At 36.9% G+C, this 20,009-nt stretch overlaps 5 protein-coding genes across 7 annotated transcripts; 4 read left to right on the forward strand and 1 right to left on the reverse strand.

Moving 5' to 3' along the window:
- Window positions 1-401: 401 nt before the first annotated feature.
- Window positions 402-1,771, forward strand: LOC108101192 (enoyl-CoA delta isomerase 1, mitochondrial). The gene is made up of 4 exons (XM_017205435.2): window positions 402-520; window positions 689-922; window positions 991-1,137; window positions 1,191-1,771. Exons 2-4 carry the CDS (start codon window positions 695-697, stop codon window positions 1,659-1,661), a joined length of 846 nt encoding a protein of 281 aa, XP_017060924.1. The 5' UTR covers window positions 402-520; window positions 689-694; the 3' UTR covers window positions 1,662-1,771.
- Window positions 1,772-1,924: 153 nt separating this feature from the next.
- On the forward strand, window positions 1,925-3,252 carry LOC108101156 (enoyl-CoA delta isomerase 1, mitochondrial). Its single transcript, XM_017205378.2, has 4 exons — window positions 1,925-2,003; window positions 2,079-2,363; window positions 2,420-2,566; window positions 2,628-3,252. The coding sequence occupies exons 2-4, from the start codon at window positions 2,136-2,138 to the stop codon at window positions 3,096-3,098; spliced, it is 846 nt and encodes a 281-aa protein (XP_017060867.1). The 5' UTR covers window positions 1,925-2,003; window positions 2,079-2,135; the 3' UTR covers window positions 3,099-3,252.
- Window positions 3,253-3,574: 322 nt separating this feature from the next.
- Window positions 3,575-4,907, forward strand: LOC108101242 (enoyl-CoA delta isomerase 1, mitochondrial). Of its 2 annotated transcripts, XM_017205497.2 has the most exons (4): window positions 3,575-3,929; window positions 3,991-4,137; window positions 4,369-4,546; window positions 4,608-4,756. In XM_017205497.2, the coding sequence occupies exons 1-4, from the start codon at window positions 3,675-3,677 to the stop codon at window positions 4,643-4,645; spliced, it is 618 nt and encodes a 205-aa protein (XP_017060986.1). In that variant the 5' UTR covers window positions 3,575-3,674; the 3' UTR covers window positions 4,646-4,756. The 2 variants fall into 2 exon arrangements, with proteins under 2 accessions (XP_017060986.1, XP_017060985.1); XM_017205496.2 differs by having other exon boundaries at window positions 3,576-3,929; window positions 4,369-4,907.
- Window positions 4,845-7,211, reverse strand: LOC108101241 (dynein regulatory complex subunit 3). The gene is made up of 6 exons (XM_017205495.2): window positions 6,799-7,211; window positions 6,458-6,741; window positions 6,073-6,251; window positions 5,459-6,011; window positions 5,072-5,406; window positions 4,845-5,016 (listed from the first exon to the last, which is right to left on the reverse strand). The coding sequence occupies exons 1-6, from the start codon at window positions 7,151-7,153 to the stop codon at window positions 4,899-4,901; spliced, it is 1,824 nt and encodes a 607-aa protein (XP_017060984.1). The 5' UTR covers window positions 7,154-7,211; the 3' UTR covers window positions 4,845-4,898.
- Window positions 7,212-7,453: 242 nt separating this feature from the next.
- On the forward strand, window positions 7,454-19,966 carry LOC108101222 (serine/threonine-protein kinase ICK). Of its 2 annotated transcripts, none has more exons than XR_001772059.2 (8): window positions 7,454-7,681; window positions 15,883-16,083; window positions 16,150-16,317; window positions 16,423-16,761; window positions 16,905-17,944; window positions 18,334-18,609; window positions 19,354-19,571; window positions 19,646-19,966. XR_001772059.2 is itself a non-coding variant. In XM_017205471.2 (8 exons), exons 2-8 carry the CDS (start codon window positions 15,928-15,930, stop codon window positions 19,669-19,671), a joined length of 2,115 nt encoding a protein of 704 aa, XP_017060960.1. In that variant the 5' UTR covers window positions 7,454-7,681; window positions 15,883-15,927; the 3' UTR covers window positions 19,672-19,966. The 2 variants fall into 2 exon arrangements, 1 of the variants encoding a protein (XP_017060960.1); XM_017205471.2 differs by having other exon boundaries at window positions 19,354-19,463.
- The last annotated feature ends 43 nt before the right edge of the window (window positions 19,967-20,009 follow it).

A 20,009-nucleotide genomic window follows, 5' to 3' on the forward strand; every position in this document is an offset into this window, starting at 1 on the left:
GTTGCAGCGCGGCTGTCAGCTCTAAAAGTCAATTGCCGATAACATCGTTGTCACCTATCGGAATTGACGCGCCCAAATATTTATTTGAATGGTGATTTACAATTTTTTTTTAAGTTTATTATATACATAGTATTCTATTGTAAGGTTGCAGGCGGTTAAAAAATAAATAGCTCCAAACGTTTACATATTTAAAGTCAATTCACTGAATTAAATTGTATCTAGCTTTTACCAGCTGTCCCATAGAAATAAGTATGTTATTATGTCGACAACCATGCAAATTATTAATTGCCTTAATTACTTTCTACCTGCCCATAATTAAATAATTTCGAATCCATTAGTATAGCAGTAACCTTATTATATTTATACATATATCTCATGCAGGGGAGTGTGTTGGGCATTCACGGTAAGCCGATTCCCGATTTTAGCCCCTCTTACACCGCCACTGCCTATCGATAGCGCAACAGGTTCTGCAGCAGCTGAGTTAGCTTGTTAAATTTCTCCGTTAAAATAATAATAACAGGTAAATAAAAAAACTGTGCAATCATAGAAGTTTTAAGACTTGCTATTTTAAAACATTAATTTTAATTTTAAATTTGAAGTAGAAGCATATTAAGAATCCAGAAAGAGAAGAAGACCGGCATCTGTCCAAAGGTCATCTATAGTTGTTTACGTCTTATTCGCTTTTCAGATCATAATGCTTCGTTCAAAAGTGCTAAGTTTGGTGGCCCGTAGTGCCTCCAGTCGTCTGATGTCAACCGGCACAAAGTTGACCACTGTGGAGGTAAATGACAAAAGCGGCATCGCCATACTCACAATGAACCGGCCACCCGTAAATGGTCTCAACTTGGAACTGCTGCAGGATCTGAAGAGTTCCATTGATGAAATCGAGGACAACAAAAGCCGCGGTCTCATCCTGACATCAGTTCGTATAACTATAGGTTGTTACAAATACATATATATATATATATTAATGTAATACTTTATCATTAGTCGAGCTCGACAATTTTCTCGGCTGGTCTGGATATCCTGGAGATGTACAAGCCGGATAAGGACAGGATTCGCGCCTTCTGGACGCAACTGCAAGAGACTTGGCTGGCGCTTTATGGCAGCAGTGTACCCACAGCAGCAGCCATCAATGTGGGTTTTTGGAAAATTGCTACGAATTGAATTCTAACTATCTTTTATATTAGGGCCACTCCCCCGCCGGCGGATGCTTGCTGGCCACTTCCTGCGAATACCGGGTTATGGTGCCAAAGTTCACAATTGGTCTAAATGAAACCCAACTTGGTATCGTGGCCCCAAAATGGTTCATGTCCTCATTTTTGAGCGTTTTGCCACAGCGGGAAGCAGAGCGTGCTCTCAACCAAGGACGCATGTTTACCACGGAAGAGGCTCTAAAAGTGGGTCTCATCGATGAGACTGCCAACAGCAAGGAGGAGGCCATCGAGAAATGCACTGCCTTTATTGGAACCTTTGCTAAGGTCAATCCGCTGGCCAGGTCACTGACCAAGCAGCAATTCCGCGCTGCCGATCTGCAGCAATTGGAAAATGAACGCAAGGAAGATTTGGAGAAGTTCCTGTTCTTTGTCAACCAACCAGCCGTGCAGAAGGGTCTGGGCATTTATCTGGAGGGTCTGAAGAAAAAAGCCAAGAAGCAATAATCAAATGATTTTATAATTTCCATTTATGTGTTTAACTTTGTACTCATGAAGCAAGAATAATTGTTTAACCGAGAAAATAAAATATGATTTTAAATGTTTTTTAAAAACAAGACAAAGCTAAGTTCATTATATGAATTTTTCGACTCTCCTACCTTAGTTTCTCAATTTCAGTTTATAAAGATATTCTTCGCGGCTTTTACTGTTTAATTTTTAAATTTGATTATATTCGATAACTCTTAGCCGGTCAGCTGATAGCTGATGGTTGGAAATATTCCACTGAAGATCAGTAGTTCTTTAGCAGCTGTAGATAACAACAGTTAAAATAAAGTTGCAAGGATTTACGTAAATATTTAGTTAACTAGATATATCCTTGGAGCCTCTGTTGATTTTTGATTGTACAACTGTTTCCTATTTTAGCCGGTTTAAAGAAGACATCCCAGGACAAAGGTCACCTTTAATACCTATCAAACAACAATGCTGCCCTCAAATATTTTAAGATTTGTGACCCGCGGGGGTTCCAAAAAACTTATGTCCACTGCCACCAAGTTGGCCACCGTGGAGGTCAACGATAAGACTGGAATAGCCACTGTCACATTGAACCGACCTCCGGTGAATAGCCAAAATGTGCAATTATTGTTGGATCTGCAATCTTGTGTCAGCGAAGTCGAGAATAACAAGAGCAGAGGTCTTATTTTAACCTCCGTATGTTGGTGCAATCAATAAATATCGTATTTTACTTATAAAAGTAAAATTTTCAGGCTTGTTCCAATGTGTTTTCAGCTGGCCTGGACATCTTCGAAATGTATAATACCGACAAGGAGCGACTCCGTACGATTTGGACTGAACTGCAAAATGCGTGGATTGCCTTATACGGAACTAGTTTACCAACGGCAGCAGCCATCAATGTGAGTTAAATTATTTATTTGTTATTTTTATTTTATAAAATACTCCTTTGATTTTTTTTAGGGACACGCCCCTGCTGGAGGATGTCTTTTGGCCACCGCCTGCGAGTATCGTGTGATGTTACCCAATTTTATGATCGGGCTTAACGAAACTCAACTAGGAATCATTGCTCCCAAATGGCTGATATCTGGATTTACCAATGTACTGCCCAATCGGGTGGCAGAACGTGCTCTTACCCAAGGACGCATGTTTACCACGGAAGAAGCTCTCAAGGAAGGATTGGTCGATGAAATTGCCAATACCAAGGAGGAGGCCTTGGAGAAATCCGGCGCCTTCATAGGCAGCTTTGCAAAGGTCAATCCAGTAGCCCGCGGTCTCACCAAGCTTCAATTCCGTGCGGACAATATTAAGGAATTTGAAAAAATACGCGAAAAAGATGTGTCAGATTTCATAGCCTTAGTCTCACGTCCAGATATTCAGAAGGGTATGGGCATTTACCTCGAAAATCTGAAGAAGAAGGGAAAGAAAAACTGAACTAGATGCATTTTAACACATCAATTTTGATTTTGACCAGACAAGCATTTAAAGGCAGATCCCCTTAGCTCTAGATTCTTAGATTTCTTCAAAAGATATCATGATTAATTGAACTATATTCGTAAATAGCAATAAATGAAAAATGTTAACAAAACGATATGTTTGAACTTCGGAGGTCGATTTGATAGTAATAGTTTTTTATTTGCTCGCAAGATTAGCACTTAAATAAAAAATCACAACAAAACTAATAATATAAGTGTTAACCGGAAGGTAACGTTTCAATTTGGAAGGAAAGAAGTATTTTCGTTTCCAATCAAGAACGTGGTAAATAATTTATATATACTGAGTATATTTTCGTTTCTACCTTTAGATACCCCCAATAAACACTTTTTGATCATGATTTTGTGCCATCGTATAAACTTTGCCTGGAAATCCCGTACCAGCTGATCGTTTCGGCTTGAGTGATTGTTTGTTTTCTGGTTTGCAACTCGACTTTCTATATGATAAACAGGTTAATTTGTTTAAATTCCTGCCTGCCGCTCAGTGCGTGATTGTTGCTCCAAATCCAAAGTCGTAATGTTGCGTAACACGCTGATAAATGGAGTCAGGGGAATAAAACCGATCCTTTGCGGGGGCCAATCTCTGAGATGCCTTGCAACTGCAGAAAACTCAAAGCTGACAACTATTGAGGTGGATGATAAGAGTGGAATTGCCACCCTGTCGATGAACCTGCCACCGGTGAACACTTTGACCATGGATTTAATGCACGACCTCATCGACTCGATCAATCAAATAGAGAGCAACAAGAGTCGCGGTCTTATCCTGACTTCTGTGAGTGGGGTTCCCGAGAATCTCTATATTATTTTAAAAACCTATTTAATAATTTTTTTAGAGCAATGACAAGGTGTTCTCCGCTGGCCTTGATCTCAATGAGCTGCTGAATCCGGAAGTGGATCGCTTGAGATTATTCTGGACCCGTTTCCAGGATTTATGGCTAGCCCTGCATCTTTGTGGTATTCCCACAGCAGCAGCTATTAACGTAAGAAAACAGGAAAGTGTTTTGTTTGCCAATTAGAATTCTAATTACTTATCAATTTTCTTTAACTATTATCAAAATGCTATTCGTTAAGTATACCTGATATTGATAAGTGGAATTGTTTTATAACTATCAAATTGATACGCTTATTATCTGTTTTGAAGTACTTTATAAAAGTTCTGTGTACATTTTTCAAGATAGGTTATAAAATATATTATTTAATCTTCCTTTCAGGGTCACGCTCCTGCCGCAGGTTGTGTTTTGGCCACAGCCTGCGAGTACCGGGTGATGCTCCCAAATCTCTTCATCGGAATCCATGCCACTCGCTTCAGTTTTGTGATATCTAAGTGGATGATGAACTCGTACCAGAGTGTCCTGCCCCGCAGGATTGTGGAAAGAGCTTTGAACCAGGGTAAACTCTTTCCAACTCAGGAAGCACTAGATGTGGGCCTCATTGATGAGGTTTCTTGCAGCAAGGAGGAGGCTCTCGCCAAGTGTGCCACCTTTATAGGAACCTTCGAAAAGGCCAATCCTCTGGCAAGGACCTTAACCAAGCGAATGTGTCGCGAACCAGACGTCCGTGATCTTCTCAACGATCGAGCCGGGGATCTAAAGGAGTGCGTTGACTATGTCACCACTCCCCTTTTCCAAGAGGGTCTGTGTGCCCATCTTGAAGGTCTTAAGAAGAGGAAGTAACCGGCTTCCAAAGCTAGGTGATCAAACTTGCATTTATTTTATATGTACATATATGTGTATTAAAATTGTTAATCAGACGGGTCTTTCTGGTGCAATTCGCCTGGCAGATTGGCCAAAGCCTCTGTCATCATTTCCATAAATGAGTTGATCTCCAGAATTTTGGCTCGGTGGCGGTCTACTTCTTTGCTGTAAGAGGATATATTTTATTAATGAATGCATTTTAAAGGTTTGTTCTACATACTTGTTAAGCTGTTGAATCATTTCATCGATAAACTCCCTACTGCGATGGACCATTCGATCCTCGCGTTCATCCACCCTTGAGGTATGGAATGTCCTCATTCCCTCCACTAATTGAAGAACTGCCTCGCGATCATCCACACACTTTCTCAGTTCTTTAGGAATGGCCTTCAGATCATTGCGAGCAAGCTTGGTGGACAGGAACTGGGTTACAATTTCCGTCATGTTGTCGGCGAAGTGAGCACAAAGATCTCGGAGCTGCTGGAAAAATACCTGAGCCTGCTCCACGAAACTGGCCATAAGTTCGGAGATCTTGCGATTGAAGTTTAGCGTGGAGTCCTGTCGAGAAAATAAATTAGCTTTTTAATCTTGAATACAAAAGTTGACTTACCTCAATAGCCTCATGAAGATGAAGTTCCTGAGCCATCAGACTTTGCCACATTTCATTTAGGGCATCTTCAAATGCTTCATTGAGACTGTCCAACTGGGTTTGCAACTCCTCCAAATCTTCGTCGCGTTGATCGAGTTCTCTCCACTTGAGACGCATTTCGTCAAAAGTTTTATCCTTGTACTGCAGGAACTCCTCTATTTGCCGTTGTCCCTGAGATTGTAGCTCCTCTTGTCCTTCATAAAGGTTGGTCCTAAAGTCACGTATCTCCTCATCCCGCTCACCAAAGCGCTCCAAGCCAAGGCGATAGATCAGCTGGGTGAGTTCGTGCACATCCTTGGAGTACTCCTCGTAGAGTTCCTGAGCTTGTGCCCCCACCAACATTAGGCTGCGTCCATCTTCGTCATCTCGCCAAAAGGACTCGAACAACTGCTGACCATCCAGGTGCTCCACAAAACTGGAGGCCAACCGATCCGCTTCCGCCATTTCACGAGCCGCTGTTTCAAGTCCTTGAATTTCCCTCTCCTGTTTATCCTCGATTTCGCGTAATTCACGGCTATTAAGAGTTAATTAAGTGATTACTTGTAGGACTACCTAAGCTGGAAAGGAATACTTACTAGAAACGCTTCTGTGCTTCTTCCCGCTTCTCAGCCTTGATGAAAACGTATTCGTAGTAGTTCAACTGGGGCAGAATGGCAGTCACATAAAGAGATAAAGGGAAATCGGGTAGTTTGGCAATGGGATTACCTTCCAGGTTGAGAACTTTAAGGCTGCCCACAAAACGCAAACGTTCAATCTAGATAAAAAACAGAAATAAACTTAAAATTTAAAATACATTTTGACACATTTCCAATTCCGATTACCAAACACTCTTTATAAGGTTTGTTATCGTTTTGTTTCCAGTTAAAGTTTATAGAAGTCTATTATTAGGTATTATATCATTTATCTTTAGCAACCAACACTAATTAATGGTAATTCAATTATCATTTTCTATAACCTTACCCCCTCGACAGTATCAATAAGATTATTGCCAATGCTGAGAATAACAAGTTTCTCCAAGGTATGGATATTCTCGATTTTACGAATACGATTGCTGAATAGGGAAAGTTTTTCCAAGTTGACCAGAGTTTCTAGATTTTCAATCCTTGTTATGTAGTTGAAGCTGAGATTGAGATCTTTAAGAGCAGTCAGCATGTTAAGATGCTCAATGACCTCAATTTTGTTGCAATTTAAGCAGAGCTTTGTGAGATTGGGCATCATCCAGAGATGATCAATCCTCAGAATATCTGCGATGAAAGATCTTTAAAATACATGTTCTCCTTTGAAGGACGTTATGTAGTTACTTTTGAATTCCAGTCGCATGGTGGTAATGCGATCGTAAACCACTGGTTCCAGTTGGTGGAGACGTCTAGCTTCGCCCTTTTGTCCCTCCTCCAGATAGGCGGTTTCGATCATGGGACGATCTATGATGCCGGGTTCCGGGCAGTTGACCTCCTCCAGAAAACCCTTCAGAGGCTCCTCTTCCTCCTGCTCCTCCTCCTCCTCCGCTGCTGCTGCATTCTCCGTTGGCTGATTGCTGACCGGTTCGTCCATTATAGTTGACTCTCGCTGGATATATATTCCTAGTCCGCGTGGTCTCCAAATGGTCATGTGGTTGCCAGGGGCAACCCGTAAAACATTGCCCTGCCTAGTAACCATCGTCCGTATTCCACCCTTAAATACTTCGGGGGCTACACAGCTAAAAAAACAGCTATGTAATTAAGCTCCTCCTAAAGAAGTAGTACATAGAAGTAGAATAATTATTCAAACTTAAATGTGTATAGCAGCTATAAAGCTTATAAATTCTTAATGAAGAACATTATCTGATAAGAAAAGGATTACCATTTCTTATCTAGCTATTATTCCTTGTTAATTTTAAAGAGTTTATATATCGAATGCCGTTTTTTCCTGTGTAGTAAAACCGGAGACCCAATGAGCCGGCTCGGGTACCTTCGGCTTTCTGGCTTTCTCTCCAGGATTCGTTTAGGGTGGTCTACTTTGGACTGCGGTTGCCTGGTCGTCGCGTTGTTGTGGATATCGTTCCCGTCAGTTGTTAGTGCTTGCTTATCAAATAAACTTCTGTTCGCCAAAGGATATCCGCATCAGGAGCATAAGATTAAAGCCCATTTAATTGTGATTAGCACAATAAATCGAGCGATCTCGGATTCAAATGCAATTGCGTTTAAGGTACAAGTGATATGAAAACTCATACTCTTATCCTTCTTATAAAGATAGTGAATGGAGGGGAAAACCAAACGGACTTTGTCAACCCCCCGTTCAATCGATAAAGTGACCCCGAACATTATAGTTTGTTTATTTGCTTGTACACGGTGCGAAAAGTTGCTTATCGGATATAGTTAGTGCATATAGAATCGGCTAATCGGGCGTCGGATGTGCGTGCCCAGAGTTTAAGTGAGTCAAATGCGAGTGGTTCAAGGCTGTGACTCAGGATTCAAGAAACGTGTTTCTGGTTGCCCCAAGACCGACCCTCCTCCCAAAAAATGTAAACCAAAACAATACATATATACCACCTTAAAGGCAAATTGAAGGTGGGAATGGTTCGTATACTATGAATAAATTATCGCCCAAGGAACTAAGTTCGCCAAGTGACCACAAACCAATTACGAAACACGACCACTTCGAATTAAGTATACTAAATATTTACTAGTTTTGCTTAGTTTTATAGTAAACTAATAAAATCCATTCAAAAATGGAAACTTAAATAAACCTAAAACTATATTATCTACTGTTACATAAAAAAAGCGAAACTTATCAATTTCATGGCTCAAATTTGTACTGTTAAAAAATCAAAACTTCCTTAGAGTCGACGCTTTAACTTTAATTATGTACTTTACTGAATCATTTAAAGATATTAAAGTTGGTGCTCATACATATTTTAGTAAAAGAAAACTAGAAACATATGTAGTATTTCATTATCTCATTAAGAACAACATTTTAAGAAATTGTTTGTTAAAGTTCCTTTTTGATTTCGTAGTTTATTTAAACGTGGACAATTCAATAAGGCAATGCATTGGTTTATTTTTTCATTATTTATTAAATGAAAATGAAATCTTCTATGGATTCAATAGATTTTATTCCATTTTTAATAGAGTCATCCCAGTCCAAAATTGTACGGACGGGGCGGCGGGTCGTACATCATCACAAAAGATAGTATAAGCTGCAGCAACATGTTTTTAAAAATGATTACAAACTGTGTTCTGCTTGCATTTAAAGGCAAAGTTTATAATTTAATTATACCCGTTTAACGACTTTATTTAAATTGTATGTGTAAAACAAATGGGTTACTAATTAAATGTCATCGTTGTTCTGCACTTTTAAATTTCTGCAGTATTTCATAATTTCATTTGGAACATCATTTCAAGAAATTCTTGTCAATGCTCCTTTATGGTTTCCCAGTTTAATTAAAGGTAAACAATTCAATAAAGAAAAAATTGTTTGATTTTTATACCCTTGCAGAGCAAAGGGTATTTTAATTTCAGTCAGAAGTTTGCGACGCAGTGAATGAGACACCTCAGAACCCATAAAGTATACATGTTCTTGATTAGCATCACGATCAGAATCGGAATACGTCTTAAATTTCATCAAAATCGAACAACTATATCATATCGCTGTCATATGAACAATAGTCGAAAATATGTTAAATTAATAGAAAGATCGTCGTTTCATCGATGTTTAATGACTGCAAGGGTATATCAGGTATTCCTTTCTTGTTTTTTATAATTTATGCGATCATAACAAAATTCCCAATAATTTGAATGTATTTCATGATTAAAAAATGTGTTATGCTTGCATTTAAAAGCAAAGTTTATAATTTAATTATAACCGGTTAAGGACTTTATTTAAATTGTATTCGTGAAACAAATGGGTTACTGATTAAATGTCATCGTTGTCGATCAGAACAAAATTCCCAATAAACTAAAATATTGTTTGATTTTTTCATTATTTATTAGATGAAAATACAATTCATTCCATTTTTATTTGCGTCCTCCCAGTTCAATGGAGAATTTTCCATGGTATACCGCCAAAATAAAAAGTAGTAGAAACTTCAGAGCTCGCATTTAAAAGCAAAGTTTTTAATTTGATTTTGAACACTTTAAATTAAAATTCCGACTTTATTTAAGTTGTATTCGTATAACTAATGTATGCATTTTGCCCCTCATTTAGTAATTCGTTCCGAAAACATTATAAACGCTTTAATTTGAAATTGCGACTTTATTTAAATTGTATTCGTAAAACAAGTGGGCTACTGACTAAATATTTATAGTAATCGTTGTTTTACACTTTTAAATTTTTGCAGTGTTTCTTAATTTTATTTGGAAAAACATTTCGAGAAATTCTTGTCAGAGTTCCTTTTTGATTTCCCAGTTTAATTTAAAGTAAACAATTCAATACAGAAAAAAATTGGTTGAATTTGTCATTATTTATTAGATGAGAACAAAGTTCTCTATGAACTGGATGGATTTCACTCCATACTTGATAATGGTAGTGTAAAGGAGAACTGTGATGTGAGTGCCAAAATAAAAGGTATTAGAAACTGCAGAGCCATCTTTTTAGGAGTGATTAAAAAAATCTGTTCTACGTGCATTTAAAAGCAAAATTTTTAATTTGATTTCAAACGCTTTAAATTGAAATTGCGACTTTACTTAAATGGTATTTATATAACTAATGGGTTACTGATTTAATTTGTAGGTATAACCTTTTTTTGAATTCTGTATGCATTTTTCCGGACATTTAGTAAATTGTTCCGAAAGCATTATAAACGCTTTAATTTGAAATTGCGACTTTATTTAAATTGTATTCGTAAAACAAATAGATCACTGGTAAAATTCTTATTCTTATCGTTGTTTTGCTCTTTTGAATTTCCACAGTTTTTTATTTTTTTTATTTTGAACAAAATTTTAAGATTATGTTTTTCAAGTCCCTATATGATTTCCTAGTTTGTTTAAATGTGGACAATTAAAAAAAGAAATGTATTGGTTTATTTTTATTATTATTTATTAGATGAGAATAAAATCCCCTATAATTTGATGGATTTCAATCCATTTTTATTGGGGTCACCCCAGTCCAAAGGAGTACTTTCCATTCTTGTACGCCAAAATAAAAGGTAGTATACGTAGAAGCAGCAGAAACATCTCTTTAAAAGTGATTAGAAAATGTGTTCTTCTTGCACTTAAAAGCAAAGTTTTTAATTTGATTATAAACGCTTTAATTAAGTTAGTTGTATTCGTAACACAAGCGGGCAACTGATTAAATGTTTATCCTCATCGTTGTTTTGCATTTCTGCAGTATTTCATAATTTTATATGGAACAATATTTCAAGAAATTCTTGTCAGAGTTCCTTTTTAATTTCCCAGTTTAATTAATTGTTAAAAATTCAATAAAGAAATGCATTTGTTTATTTTTTCATTATTTATTAGATGAAAATAAAATTCACTCCATTTTTATTTGCGTCCTCCCAGTTCAAATGAGGATTTTCCACGGTATACCGCCAAAACAAAAAGTAGTACAAACTTCAGAGCCATCTTTATATGACTGATTATAAAATCTGTTCTGCTTGCATTTAAAAGCAAAGTTTTTAATTAGATTTTAAACGCTTTAAATTAAAATTGCGACTTTTTTAAAGTTGTATTCGTTTAACTAATGTAAGCATTTTGCCCGATATTTAGTAATTCGTTCCGAAAACATTATAAACGCTTTAATTTGAAATTGCGACTTTATTGTTGTATTCGTAAAACAAGTGGGCTACTGACTAAATATTTATCGTAATCGTTGTTTTGCACTTTTAAATTTTTGCAGTGTTTCTTAATTTTATTTGGAAAAACCTTTCGAGAAATTCTTGTCAGAGTTCCTTTTTGATTTCCCAGTTTAATTTAAAGTAAACAATTCAATAAAGAAAAAAATTGGTTGATTTTGTCATTATTTATTAGATGAGAACAAAGTTCTCTATGAACTGGATGGATTTCACTCCATACTTGATAATGGTAGTCTAAAGGACAACTGTGATGTGAGAGCCAAAATAAAAGGTAGTAGAAACTGCAGAGCCATCTTTTTAGGAGTGATTAAAAAAATTTGTTCTACGTGCATTTAAAAGCAAAATTTTTAATTTGATTTCAAACGCTTTAAATTTAAATTGCGACTTTACTTAAATTGTATTTGTATAACTAATGGGTTACTGATTTAATTTTTATATCCTTTTTTTGAATTCTGTATGCATTTTTCCCGACATTTAGTAAATTGTTCCGAAAGCATTATGAACGCTTTAATTTGAAATTGCGACTTTATTTAAATTGTATTCGTAAAAGAAATGGGTTACTGATTAAATGTTCATCCTTACAGTAGTTTTGCACTTTTTTTTTAAAGAAAAGTTTATAATTTAATTATAAAAGCTTTAATTTAAAATTGCGACTTTATTTAAATTGTATTCGTAAAACAAATAGATCACTGGTAAAATTCTTATTCTTATCGTTGTTTTGCTCTTTTGAATTTCCGCAGTTTTTTATTTTTTTTATTTTGAACAAAATTTTAAGAATATGTTTTTCAAGTCCCTATATGATTTCCTAGTTTGTTAAAATGTGGACAATTAAATAAAGAAATGTATTGGTTTATTTTTATTATTATTTATTAGATGAGAATAAAATCCCCTATAATTTGATGGATTTCAATACATTTTTATTGGGGTCACCCCAGCCCAAAGGAGTACTTTCCATTCTTGTACGCCAAAACAAAAGGTAGTATACGTAGAAGCAGCAGAAACATCTCTTTAAAAGTGATTAGAAAATGTGTTCTTCTTGCACTTAAAAGCAAAGTTTTTAATTTGATTATAAACGCTTTAATTAAGTTAGTTGTATTCGTAACACAAGCGGGCTACTGATTAAATGTTTATCCTCATCGTTGTTTTGCATTTCTGCAGTATTTCATAATTTTATATGGAACAATATTTCAAGAAATTCTTGTCAGAGTTCCTTTTTAATTTCCCAGTTTAATTAATTGTTAAAAATTCAATAAAGAAATGCATTTGTTTATTTTTTCATTATTTATTAGATGAATATAAAATTCACTGCATTTTTATTTGCGTCCTCCCAGTGCAAAGGAGTTTTTTCCACGGGCTACCGCCAAAATAAAAAGTAGTAGAAACTGCAGAGCCATCTTTATATGAGTGATTAAAAAATCTGTTCTGCTTGCACTTAAAAGCAAGGTTTTTAATTTGATTTTAACGTTTTAAATTGAAATTCGAACTTTATTTAAATTGTATTCGCATAACTAATGTGTTGCTGATTTAATTTGTGTAACTTTTTTTGAATTCTGAATGCATTTTGCCCGACATTTAGTAACTTGTTCCGAAAGCATTATAAACGCTTTAGTTTAAAATTGCGACTTCTTTTAAATTGTATTCGTAAAAGAAATGGGTTACTGATTAAATGTTTATCCTCACCGTTGTTTTGCACTTATAGACTTCTGCAGTATTTCAAAACCTATTATTTGGAACAACATTTCAAGAAATTCTTGTCAATGCTCCTTTTTGATTTCCCAGATTAATTAAAAGTAAACAATTAAATAAAATAAAATTGGTGAATTTTTTTTATTAATAAATAAAATAAAAAAAAATTGGTTAATTTTTATAATATTTATTAGATGAGAACAAAGTTCTATATGAACTGGATGGATTTCACTTCATTTGTATTAGGGTTATGGCAGTATAAAGGAGAACCGTGATGTGAGTGTCAAAATAAAAGGTAGTAGAAACTGCAGAGCCATCTTTTTAGGGGTGATTAAAAAAATCTGTTCTACGTTAAAAGCAAAATTTTTAATTTGATATTATCGTTTTAAATTGAAATTGCGACTTTACTTAAATATTCGTAAAACAAATGGATTACTGATTAAGTGTTTATCCTCATCGTTGTTTTGCACTTTCAAATTTCCGCAGTATTTCATAATTTTATTTGAAACAACTTTCCAAGAAATTCTTGTCAGAATTCCTTTTTAATTTCCCAGGTTAAATAATTGTGAACAATTCAATAAAAAAAATGCTTTTATTTATTTTTTAATTATTTATTGGATGAAAATGATATTCCCAATGAACTGAATGGATTGCACTCCATTTTTATTAGTCTTTTCCGAAGGAGAACTTTCCATAGTGGATTGCCAAAAGAAAAGGTAGTAGAAACTGTAGAGCCATCTTTATAAGAGTGATTAAAATATCTGTTTTGCTTGCATTTAAATACAAAGTTTTTAATTTGATTTTTAACGTTTTAAATTGAAATTCGAACTATTTAAGTTGTATTCGTATAACTAATGAGTTGATTTAATTTGTATATCCTTTTCTTTAGTTCTGTATGCATTTTACAAGACATTTAAAAAATTGTTCCGAAAGCATTATAAATGCTTTAATTTGAAATTGCGACTTGTTTTAAATTCGTAAAACAAATGGGTTTAAATGTTTATCCTCACCGTTGTATTGCACTTTTAGACCCCTTCAGTGTTTACATAATTTTATTTTGAACATTTGATTTCCCAGTTTAATTAAAAGTACGTGTATACCATCTTAAAGGGATATAGAAGTTGGGAATGGTTCGCATTCTATGAATAAAATATCGCCCAAAGAACTTAATTCAAGTGCCCACAAACCAATTACGAAACACGACCACTTCGAATTTAGTATACAAAATATTTACGAATTTTGCTTAGGTTTATAAAAAAAAAAAAAAAAATGATTAGAAACCAGAAACCTACGGCTATATTTTTTACTGAGAAAAATTGGGTAACTTATTGAGGTTATGGCTCAAAACTTTACTTTTAAAAAAGCAAAACTTCCTTAGAGTCTACGCTTTGTCCAATCTTTTAATTTAAATGTACTTTAATTACTTTATTATTTTTATTTTTTATTTTTTTTTGTTTTATACTTTCCTAAGGCCAACCCAAACCAAACGAAAAAACGAAAGTAATGCCATCCTTAGAGACATTAAAGTTAGTACTTTAGCATAATTCAGTAAATAAGAACTTGGAACACTATAGTCTGAAGTATTTCATTATTTCCTAAGAACAACATTTCAAGAAATTGTTGTCAAAGTTCCTTTTTTGTTTTCCCAGTTTACTTATTATATATAATTTAACTGTGGACAATTCAATAAAGAAATGCATTTGTTTATTTTTTCTTTATTTATTAGATGAGGATAAAATTCCTAATGAACTTAAAGGATTTCAAACCATTTTTATTAGGGCACTGGATTATTTTTTCATTATTTATTAGATGAGAACAAAATCCCCTATTAACTAAAGGAGTACTTTGTTTTCTTGTTCGCCAAAATAAAAGGTAGTACTATACGTAGAAGCTTCAGCAACAACATTTTGAAAGTGAATAGAAAATGTGTTTTTTGTGCCTTTATAAGCAAAGTTTTTAATTTGATTTTAAACGCTTAAATTTGAAATTGCGACTTTACTTAGGTTGTATTCGTATAACTAATAAGTGGCTGATTAAATTTGTAAAAACTTTTTTTTTGAATTCTGAATGCAATTTGTTCCGTGAAAAGATATTAAATGTTTTTTTTTAGTTGTTGTAAGGTGCATACTTATAATAGGAAACAGTATGACATTTTTATACATTTTTGTTTCTTCCAAATTGCTTTGCAATTTGTACACATTTTTATAAGTAGGTACAACATAAATGTATTTTTTAATACGGTTATGTTTATTAGATGAGAATAAAATCCCTCATAAATTTAAAAGATTGTAATTAATTTAAATTCTACTTTGATAGTATAAAGGAGAACTCTCCTTTTGATGTCGCCAAAATAAGAGGTAGTAGGAGCTGGAGAAACATCTTTGTAAAATTGATTAAAAAGTTGTTAACTTTTGCATTTTATAGTAAACTTTTTTACTTGATTATAAACGCTTTAAATTTGTATTGCAAGTGTATATAAGTTGTTTTCATCATACAGGCATGTTTCTCTTGAATTTCAGGTTCCGGATTATATATTTATTTAGATTGGTTACGCCTAGAATAAATACCTCGTCACGGGATACATATTAACAATTTTAGTTGTAAGTGTATAGAAAATAGGGTCAAGCTATAAACAAGTTTGTGATATCATAAATCATGTCCTTTAATTCATGCCTTCAATGACCCTGATGGGAAATTCGTTTTTGGGTTAAACAAATTTGGTCAAGTTCTTAGCCGGCAGCTCGTGATCAATATATTGATTTTAATTACCTGACCAGGTATCCGACAATGGGCTTAAGTTGGCTTCCATATGTCATTTAATTCAACTTTGATTTCCTCGAAGTCAGCACACGTGGGCGGCACTCATAAGTTATTAAGGACCATGTGGGTGGTACTTATTTTTGTTTCTATTTTTTGTCCTTTTGTGCAGTTTAATTTGGAGAATGTGTGAAGAGCTGCCACCGTCTGCTTAAGCATGAATCGCTATATAACGCTGACCCAATTGGGCGATGGAACCTATGGGACCGTTGTCTTGGGACAGCGAAAGGACACCGGCGAGAAGGTGGCCATCAAGCGCATGAAGCGCAAGTACTACTCCTGGGAAGAGGCCATGAATCTTCGGGAGGTTAAGGTGCGTCTACCTACAGTTCCTACAATTAAATCCTGTTCTATAATATGCAACTTAATGTTTCTACAGTCGCTGAAAAAACTTTCTCATCCGAACATTGTGAAACTGAAGGAGGTTATCCGGGAGAACGACACTCTGTACTTTGTGTTTGAGTACATGAAGGAGAACCTCTACCAGATGATTAAGGATCGGGACACACACCTTCCGGAGCCCGAACTGAAGAGCATTCTCTTCCAGGTAAGCTAAAATCTTTATCGAAGGAATTATAATATAAATTAATTATAAATGAGTGATTGATCTGACCCAAGTTTTAAATCACAAAATATCTATTTCTTTATCCAGGTTTTAACTGGTCTAGCCTTCATGCATCGCCATGGATTTTTCCACCGCGACCTGAAACCGGAGAACCTGCTCTGTTCCGGACCGGAACTTATCAAGATAGCTGACTTCGGTTTGGCCAGGGAGATCCGATCCCGGCCTCCGTTCACGGACTACGTATCCACGAGATGGTACCGCGCACCGGAGGTCCTTCTGCACTCCACCAACTACGGCAGCACCATCGACCTCTGGGCCATGGGCTGCATCATGGCAGAGCTCTACACCTTCCGCCCGCTCTTCCCGGGAAGCAGCGAGGTGGATCAGCTCTTCAAGATTTGCTCTGTGCTGGGAACACCAGAGAAGGTGAGATTTTATCTTGAATTTAAAATAATTTAAATGAAGATTAGTATAACCTTTAAGATTTTCAAACAATATATAAATAAATTCACAGATCAATTACATAATTGTAAGATTATGTTTATGCTTACCTATTTTATTTTTGACAGAATGACTGGCCAGATGGATATCGACTGGCGAGCATGATCCACTTCCGCTACCCGGACTGCATCAAAGTGCCACTGAGCAGCGTCGTCAGTCGCTGCAGCCAAAATGGACTGGACCTGCTGGAGGACCTGCTGGCCTACGATCCCGACAAGCGTCCCACAGCCCAGCAGAGTCTCAAGTATCCGTATTTCCACGCCCTCAAGCGAATCTCGCCCACGGCCGCCACCAAGGCGAATGTGCGACTCAGTTCCAAATACAATGCGGCAGCCAATGGCCATTCGGTTCAGAGTGTCTCCAACAATGTGCTTCCGGTGCAGGAGAAGCTGCAGGCGGTCACGGAGTTGCTCCACCAGAGCAACAACAACAACAATAGTATCCATAATCAAATATCCAATTTGGGCAAGAACAACAATTTGTCGGTTAAGAACGGTGGAATGCCAAGGAAGTACCAACCGAAGCTCAGCTTCCTGACCAGTCATGAAATGGGTGCAGGTTCACTGGCGGATTCTTCTAGCTTGGGAGGCGCCACAACGGATGGAGTCCAAGTGCCACAGCTGCAAAACGGCGGAGGAGGAGGAGCAGAATCCATCAATGACATCTACTTGAATCGCAACATAACGCAGCTCTTTGGTTTGCCAGCGGGGGCACAGCACCACCAGCAGGTGCACCACCCGAACGTGTCCTTCAGCACCACCACTTCCCGCAACGCTGGAGCGATCTATGTGAATGGGAGCCACCTCAGCTACGATACGGCCAACATGAATGCCAAGAACAATGCCACCAAGTTGGTGGTGGGTGCCGCCAATGGTGGCTACTACGTTCCGGTGGCCAGGCCATCGCTCCTCGGTCCCGAGGCCAAAGTGTACAACGTGTTCTCCAAGGTCAGTGCCAGCCAGGCTCCTCCGAGCCTCATCGTTCGCCAGCCACAAATGCAGCCGGACGGAGGACCACCGAACATGAGACTCTCGGGAAGATCTCGAGCTGCTGCCCAGGAATCCAGGACGGGTGCTCTCAAGTCCGACGATCTGGATCTGATACTCGGGTGAGCTTGTTATAGATAAATTACAAAAATTTAATTTGAAATTTACATACAATAAACAAATATTTTTATTTATTGTCTGTTAAAATTAAAGTTTAAAATACAGAACAGTCAAACCCAAGAAGTAATTAAATAACAAAATTCATTAAAATGTTTATACATATTTAATTACATTTTTGGATAAAAAATTCGATAAGAAAGTTACATTTTATTTCATTAAGTGCCAAGGAAAAAAGTGCTTTATTGGCGGTGTTAGTTCAATTAGTATAATTAGTTAATTTAAAAGTTACTCTGAGTGTCTGCACTCCTGGCACTTCACCTAGTTTTGTTTGCACCCCTGAATGAATCCTGCGCCACCTCACCATGTGTATCTCCGTATTTCCCCCGCCCAGCTCCAAGCTGAAAACCTCCGCGAAGCGTCAGCGAAATGCCAAGGCGAACATCCTGCTGGAGGACCTCTTTGGCCAGCTATCCATGGACTCGGACAGCGACGGGAAGTATCCGCACACGGTGCCGCCCACGCAGCAGGCGAAGAGCGGAAAGACGTCGACGGGAGGTCCTCGCGAAAGGGATCTCTTCGGGGAGAGCTTCCTGCCGAGACCGGGACTAAGGAAGAAGGCCACCCAGAGCAGCCTGGAGGTGAACAATGGCAGCCACGCGGATTCGCTGTAAGTGGGTGGTGGTGGGATGTCCTTTGGTGTTCTGTTTTCGTAAAGGACATCCTTGCTGGCCTGCATGCCCTGTAGACCTTGTCCCGTGCTTCCTTGCATCCTTGTACTCATCATGATCATTATACCCCGCATCCTGTTTCTCTCTACATTGTACTCTGTCTCTCTCTCTCTCTCTACTTTCTCCCATTTCTCCCCGTTTCTCTCTGTCTGTTTCTCGCTCGTTGTGTGTGTTTTCGTTTGCTTGTCGTTGAACATTGAACACTTTGTGTGGGTGACCCAAGTGATAACTCCTCCTCGTCCTCCCCCTCAATTGATGAAGAATGTCGCTTTTGGCCCATAAGGTAAAAACCAACATTCGGCATTGAGCTGTAAATATGTTTCCGTAGACATAGAGACTCTTGCCACACCATATCATATCATCATCGTATTCGGGGAAAGTATTTACCTAATGGTTATGCTTTCCCTTTGGTAGTAGAGCACTTTTTATTTGCCTGTCTCTTACAAAATGTATTCTAGAATAGATCTAACATTGGTGTACCATTATTACAAATGTTATTTTTTTCTGTACTTAACACAACTCTATGTAGTTACAACAGTAACTTCAGGATTACTTTACTTTTTTTTCCTAAATTATAAACCTATTGTAGTTCAAATGCTAACGATTTATTTAATATACTAATTATTTATTTTCTTATGATATTAAAGTTTTTAAATGTAAAATGAATAACCCACTTTTTCCAGAGCTCAAAACACGCAAAAGGAAAAACCCGTGGTGGCAGCCAATTTCCCTTGGGATGAGACCAACAAGACGGAGGATGAGAAGCTGACCGCTTGGATGGTGGCCGAGAACGGTAACTTGGTTTTGGGTAGTCATCAACAAGCGTAGAAATCGAGAGCACACCACTCCAATCCACTAAAATGTAGTTACTTAGAATTCACCCAATTGGAACTTGCAAATGGTAGTGTAAATTCAAAGGCACCGCTTTCAAATCAGGGATTGTTATTTTAATTTTCCACTATATCGTTTTCCCAGGATCGCTGCTGGAGAATAAGTTCTGAGGAGATCGACTTGCGAAATGCCGTTGTACCTGAAACTGAATGGAATGAATTCAAGTGCCTGTTGATCTGCATATTTTCGAACTGAATCCGAATCAAAATCCAAATCACCAAGCCATGGAGCCATGGGAATCGTTGGATCGGCGTGTAGAGTTAGTCTAGTTTCGATATAATGTTTTATTGCTGTGATACAATTAAGCTAAACTATTGTGTAAAGTAGCCTACGAACTTGAGCCTCGAGTGTAAGTTGTACTCTAAGCTACCTATACGATAATATATAATCCGAGTGAGTTTTGAATCGATTGCAAGAGTTGGCGGCAAGTGCAGGGATTTGGTTTCAT

The sequence above is a fragment of the Drosophila ficusphila genome, unplaced genomic scaffold (genome assembly GCF_018152265.1).
Source record: "Drosophila ficusphila isolate 14025-0441.05 unplaced genomic scaffold, ASM1815226v1 contig_84, whole genome shotgun sequence".
NCBI classification, from domain to species: Eukaryota; Metazoa; Arthropoda; class Insecta; order Diptera; family Drosophilidae; genus Drosophila; species Drosophila ficusphila.

Excerpts from the sequence above, each read along its gene's own strand:
- LOC108101192 (XM_017205435.2), top strand. The coding sequence starts at position 695 with ATGCTTCGTTCAAAAGTGCTAAGTTTGGTGGCCCGTAGTGCCTCCAGT. Across the intron at positions 923-990 it reads GCGGTCTCATCCTGACATCA|TCGAGCTCGACAATTTTCTC; the intron begins GTTCGTATAACT and ends CTTTATCATTAG. Across the intron at positions 1,138-1,190 it reads CCACAGCAGCAGCCATCAAT|GGCCACTCCCCCGCCGGCGG; the intron begins GTGGGTTTTTGG and ends CTTTTATATTAG.
- LOC108101156 (XM_017205378.2), top strand. The coding sequence starts at position 2,136 with ATGCTGCCCTCAAATATTTTAAGATTTGTGACCCGCGGGGGTTCCAAA. Across the intron at positions 2,364-2,419 it reads GAGGTCTTATTTTAACCTCC|GCTTGTTCCAATGTGTTTTC; the intron begins GTATGTTGGTGC and ends TAAAATTTTCAG. Across the intron at positions 2,567-2,627 it reads CAACGGCAGCAGCCATCAAT|GGACACGCCCCTGCTGGAGG; the intron begins GTGAGTTAAATT and ends GATTTTTTTTAG.
- LOC108101242 (XM_017205496.2), top strand. The coding sequence starts at position 3,675 with ATGTTGCGTAACACGCTGATAAATGGAGTCAGGGGAATAAAACCGATC. Across the intron at positions 3,930-3,990 it reads GCGGTCTTATCCTGACTTCT|AGCAATGACAAGGTGTTCTC; the intron begins GTGAGTGGGGTT and ends TAATTTTTTTAG. Across the intron at positions 4,138-4,368 it reads CCACAGCAGCAGCTATTAAC|GGTCACGCTCCTGCCGCAGG; the intron begins GTAAGAAAACAG and ends TCTTCCTTTCAG.
- LOC108101241 (XM_017205495.2), bottom strand. The coding sequence starts at position 7,153 with ATGGTTACTAGGCAGGGCAATGTTTTACGGGTTGCCCCTGGCAACCAC. Across the intron at positions 6,742-6,798 it reads CATGCGACTGGAATTCAAAA|ATATTCTGAGGATTGATCAT; the intron begins GTAACTACATAA and ends CTTTCATCGCAG. Across the intron at positions 5,017-5,071 it reads ATGATTCAACAGCTTAACAA|CAAAGAAGTAGACCGCCACC; the intron begins GTATGTAGAACA and ends ATCCTCTTACAG.
- LOC108101222 (XM_017205471.2), top strand. The coding sequence starts at position 15,928 with ATGAATCGCTATATAACGCTGACCCAATTGGGCGATGGAACCTATGGG. Across the intron at positions 16,762-16,904 it reads TGCTGGGAACACCAGAGAAG|AATGACTGGCCAGATGGATA; the intron begins GTGAGATTTTAT and ends TATTTTTGACAG. Across the intron at positions 18,610-19,353 it reads GGCAGCCACGCGGATTCGCT|AGCTCAAAACACGCAAAAGG; the intron begins GTAAGTGGGTGG and ends CACTTTTTCCAG.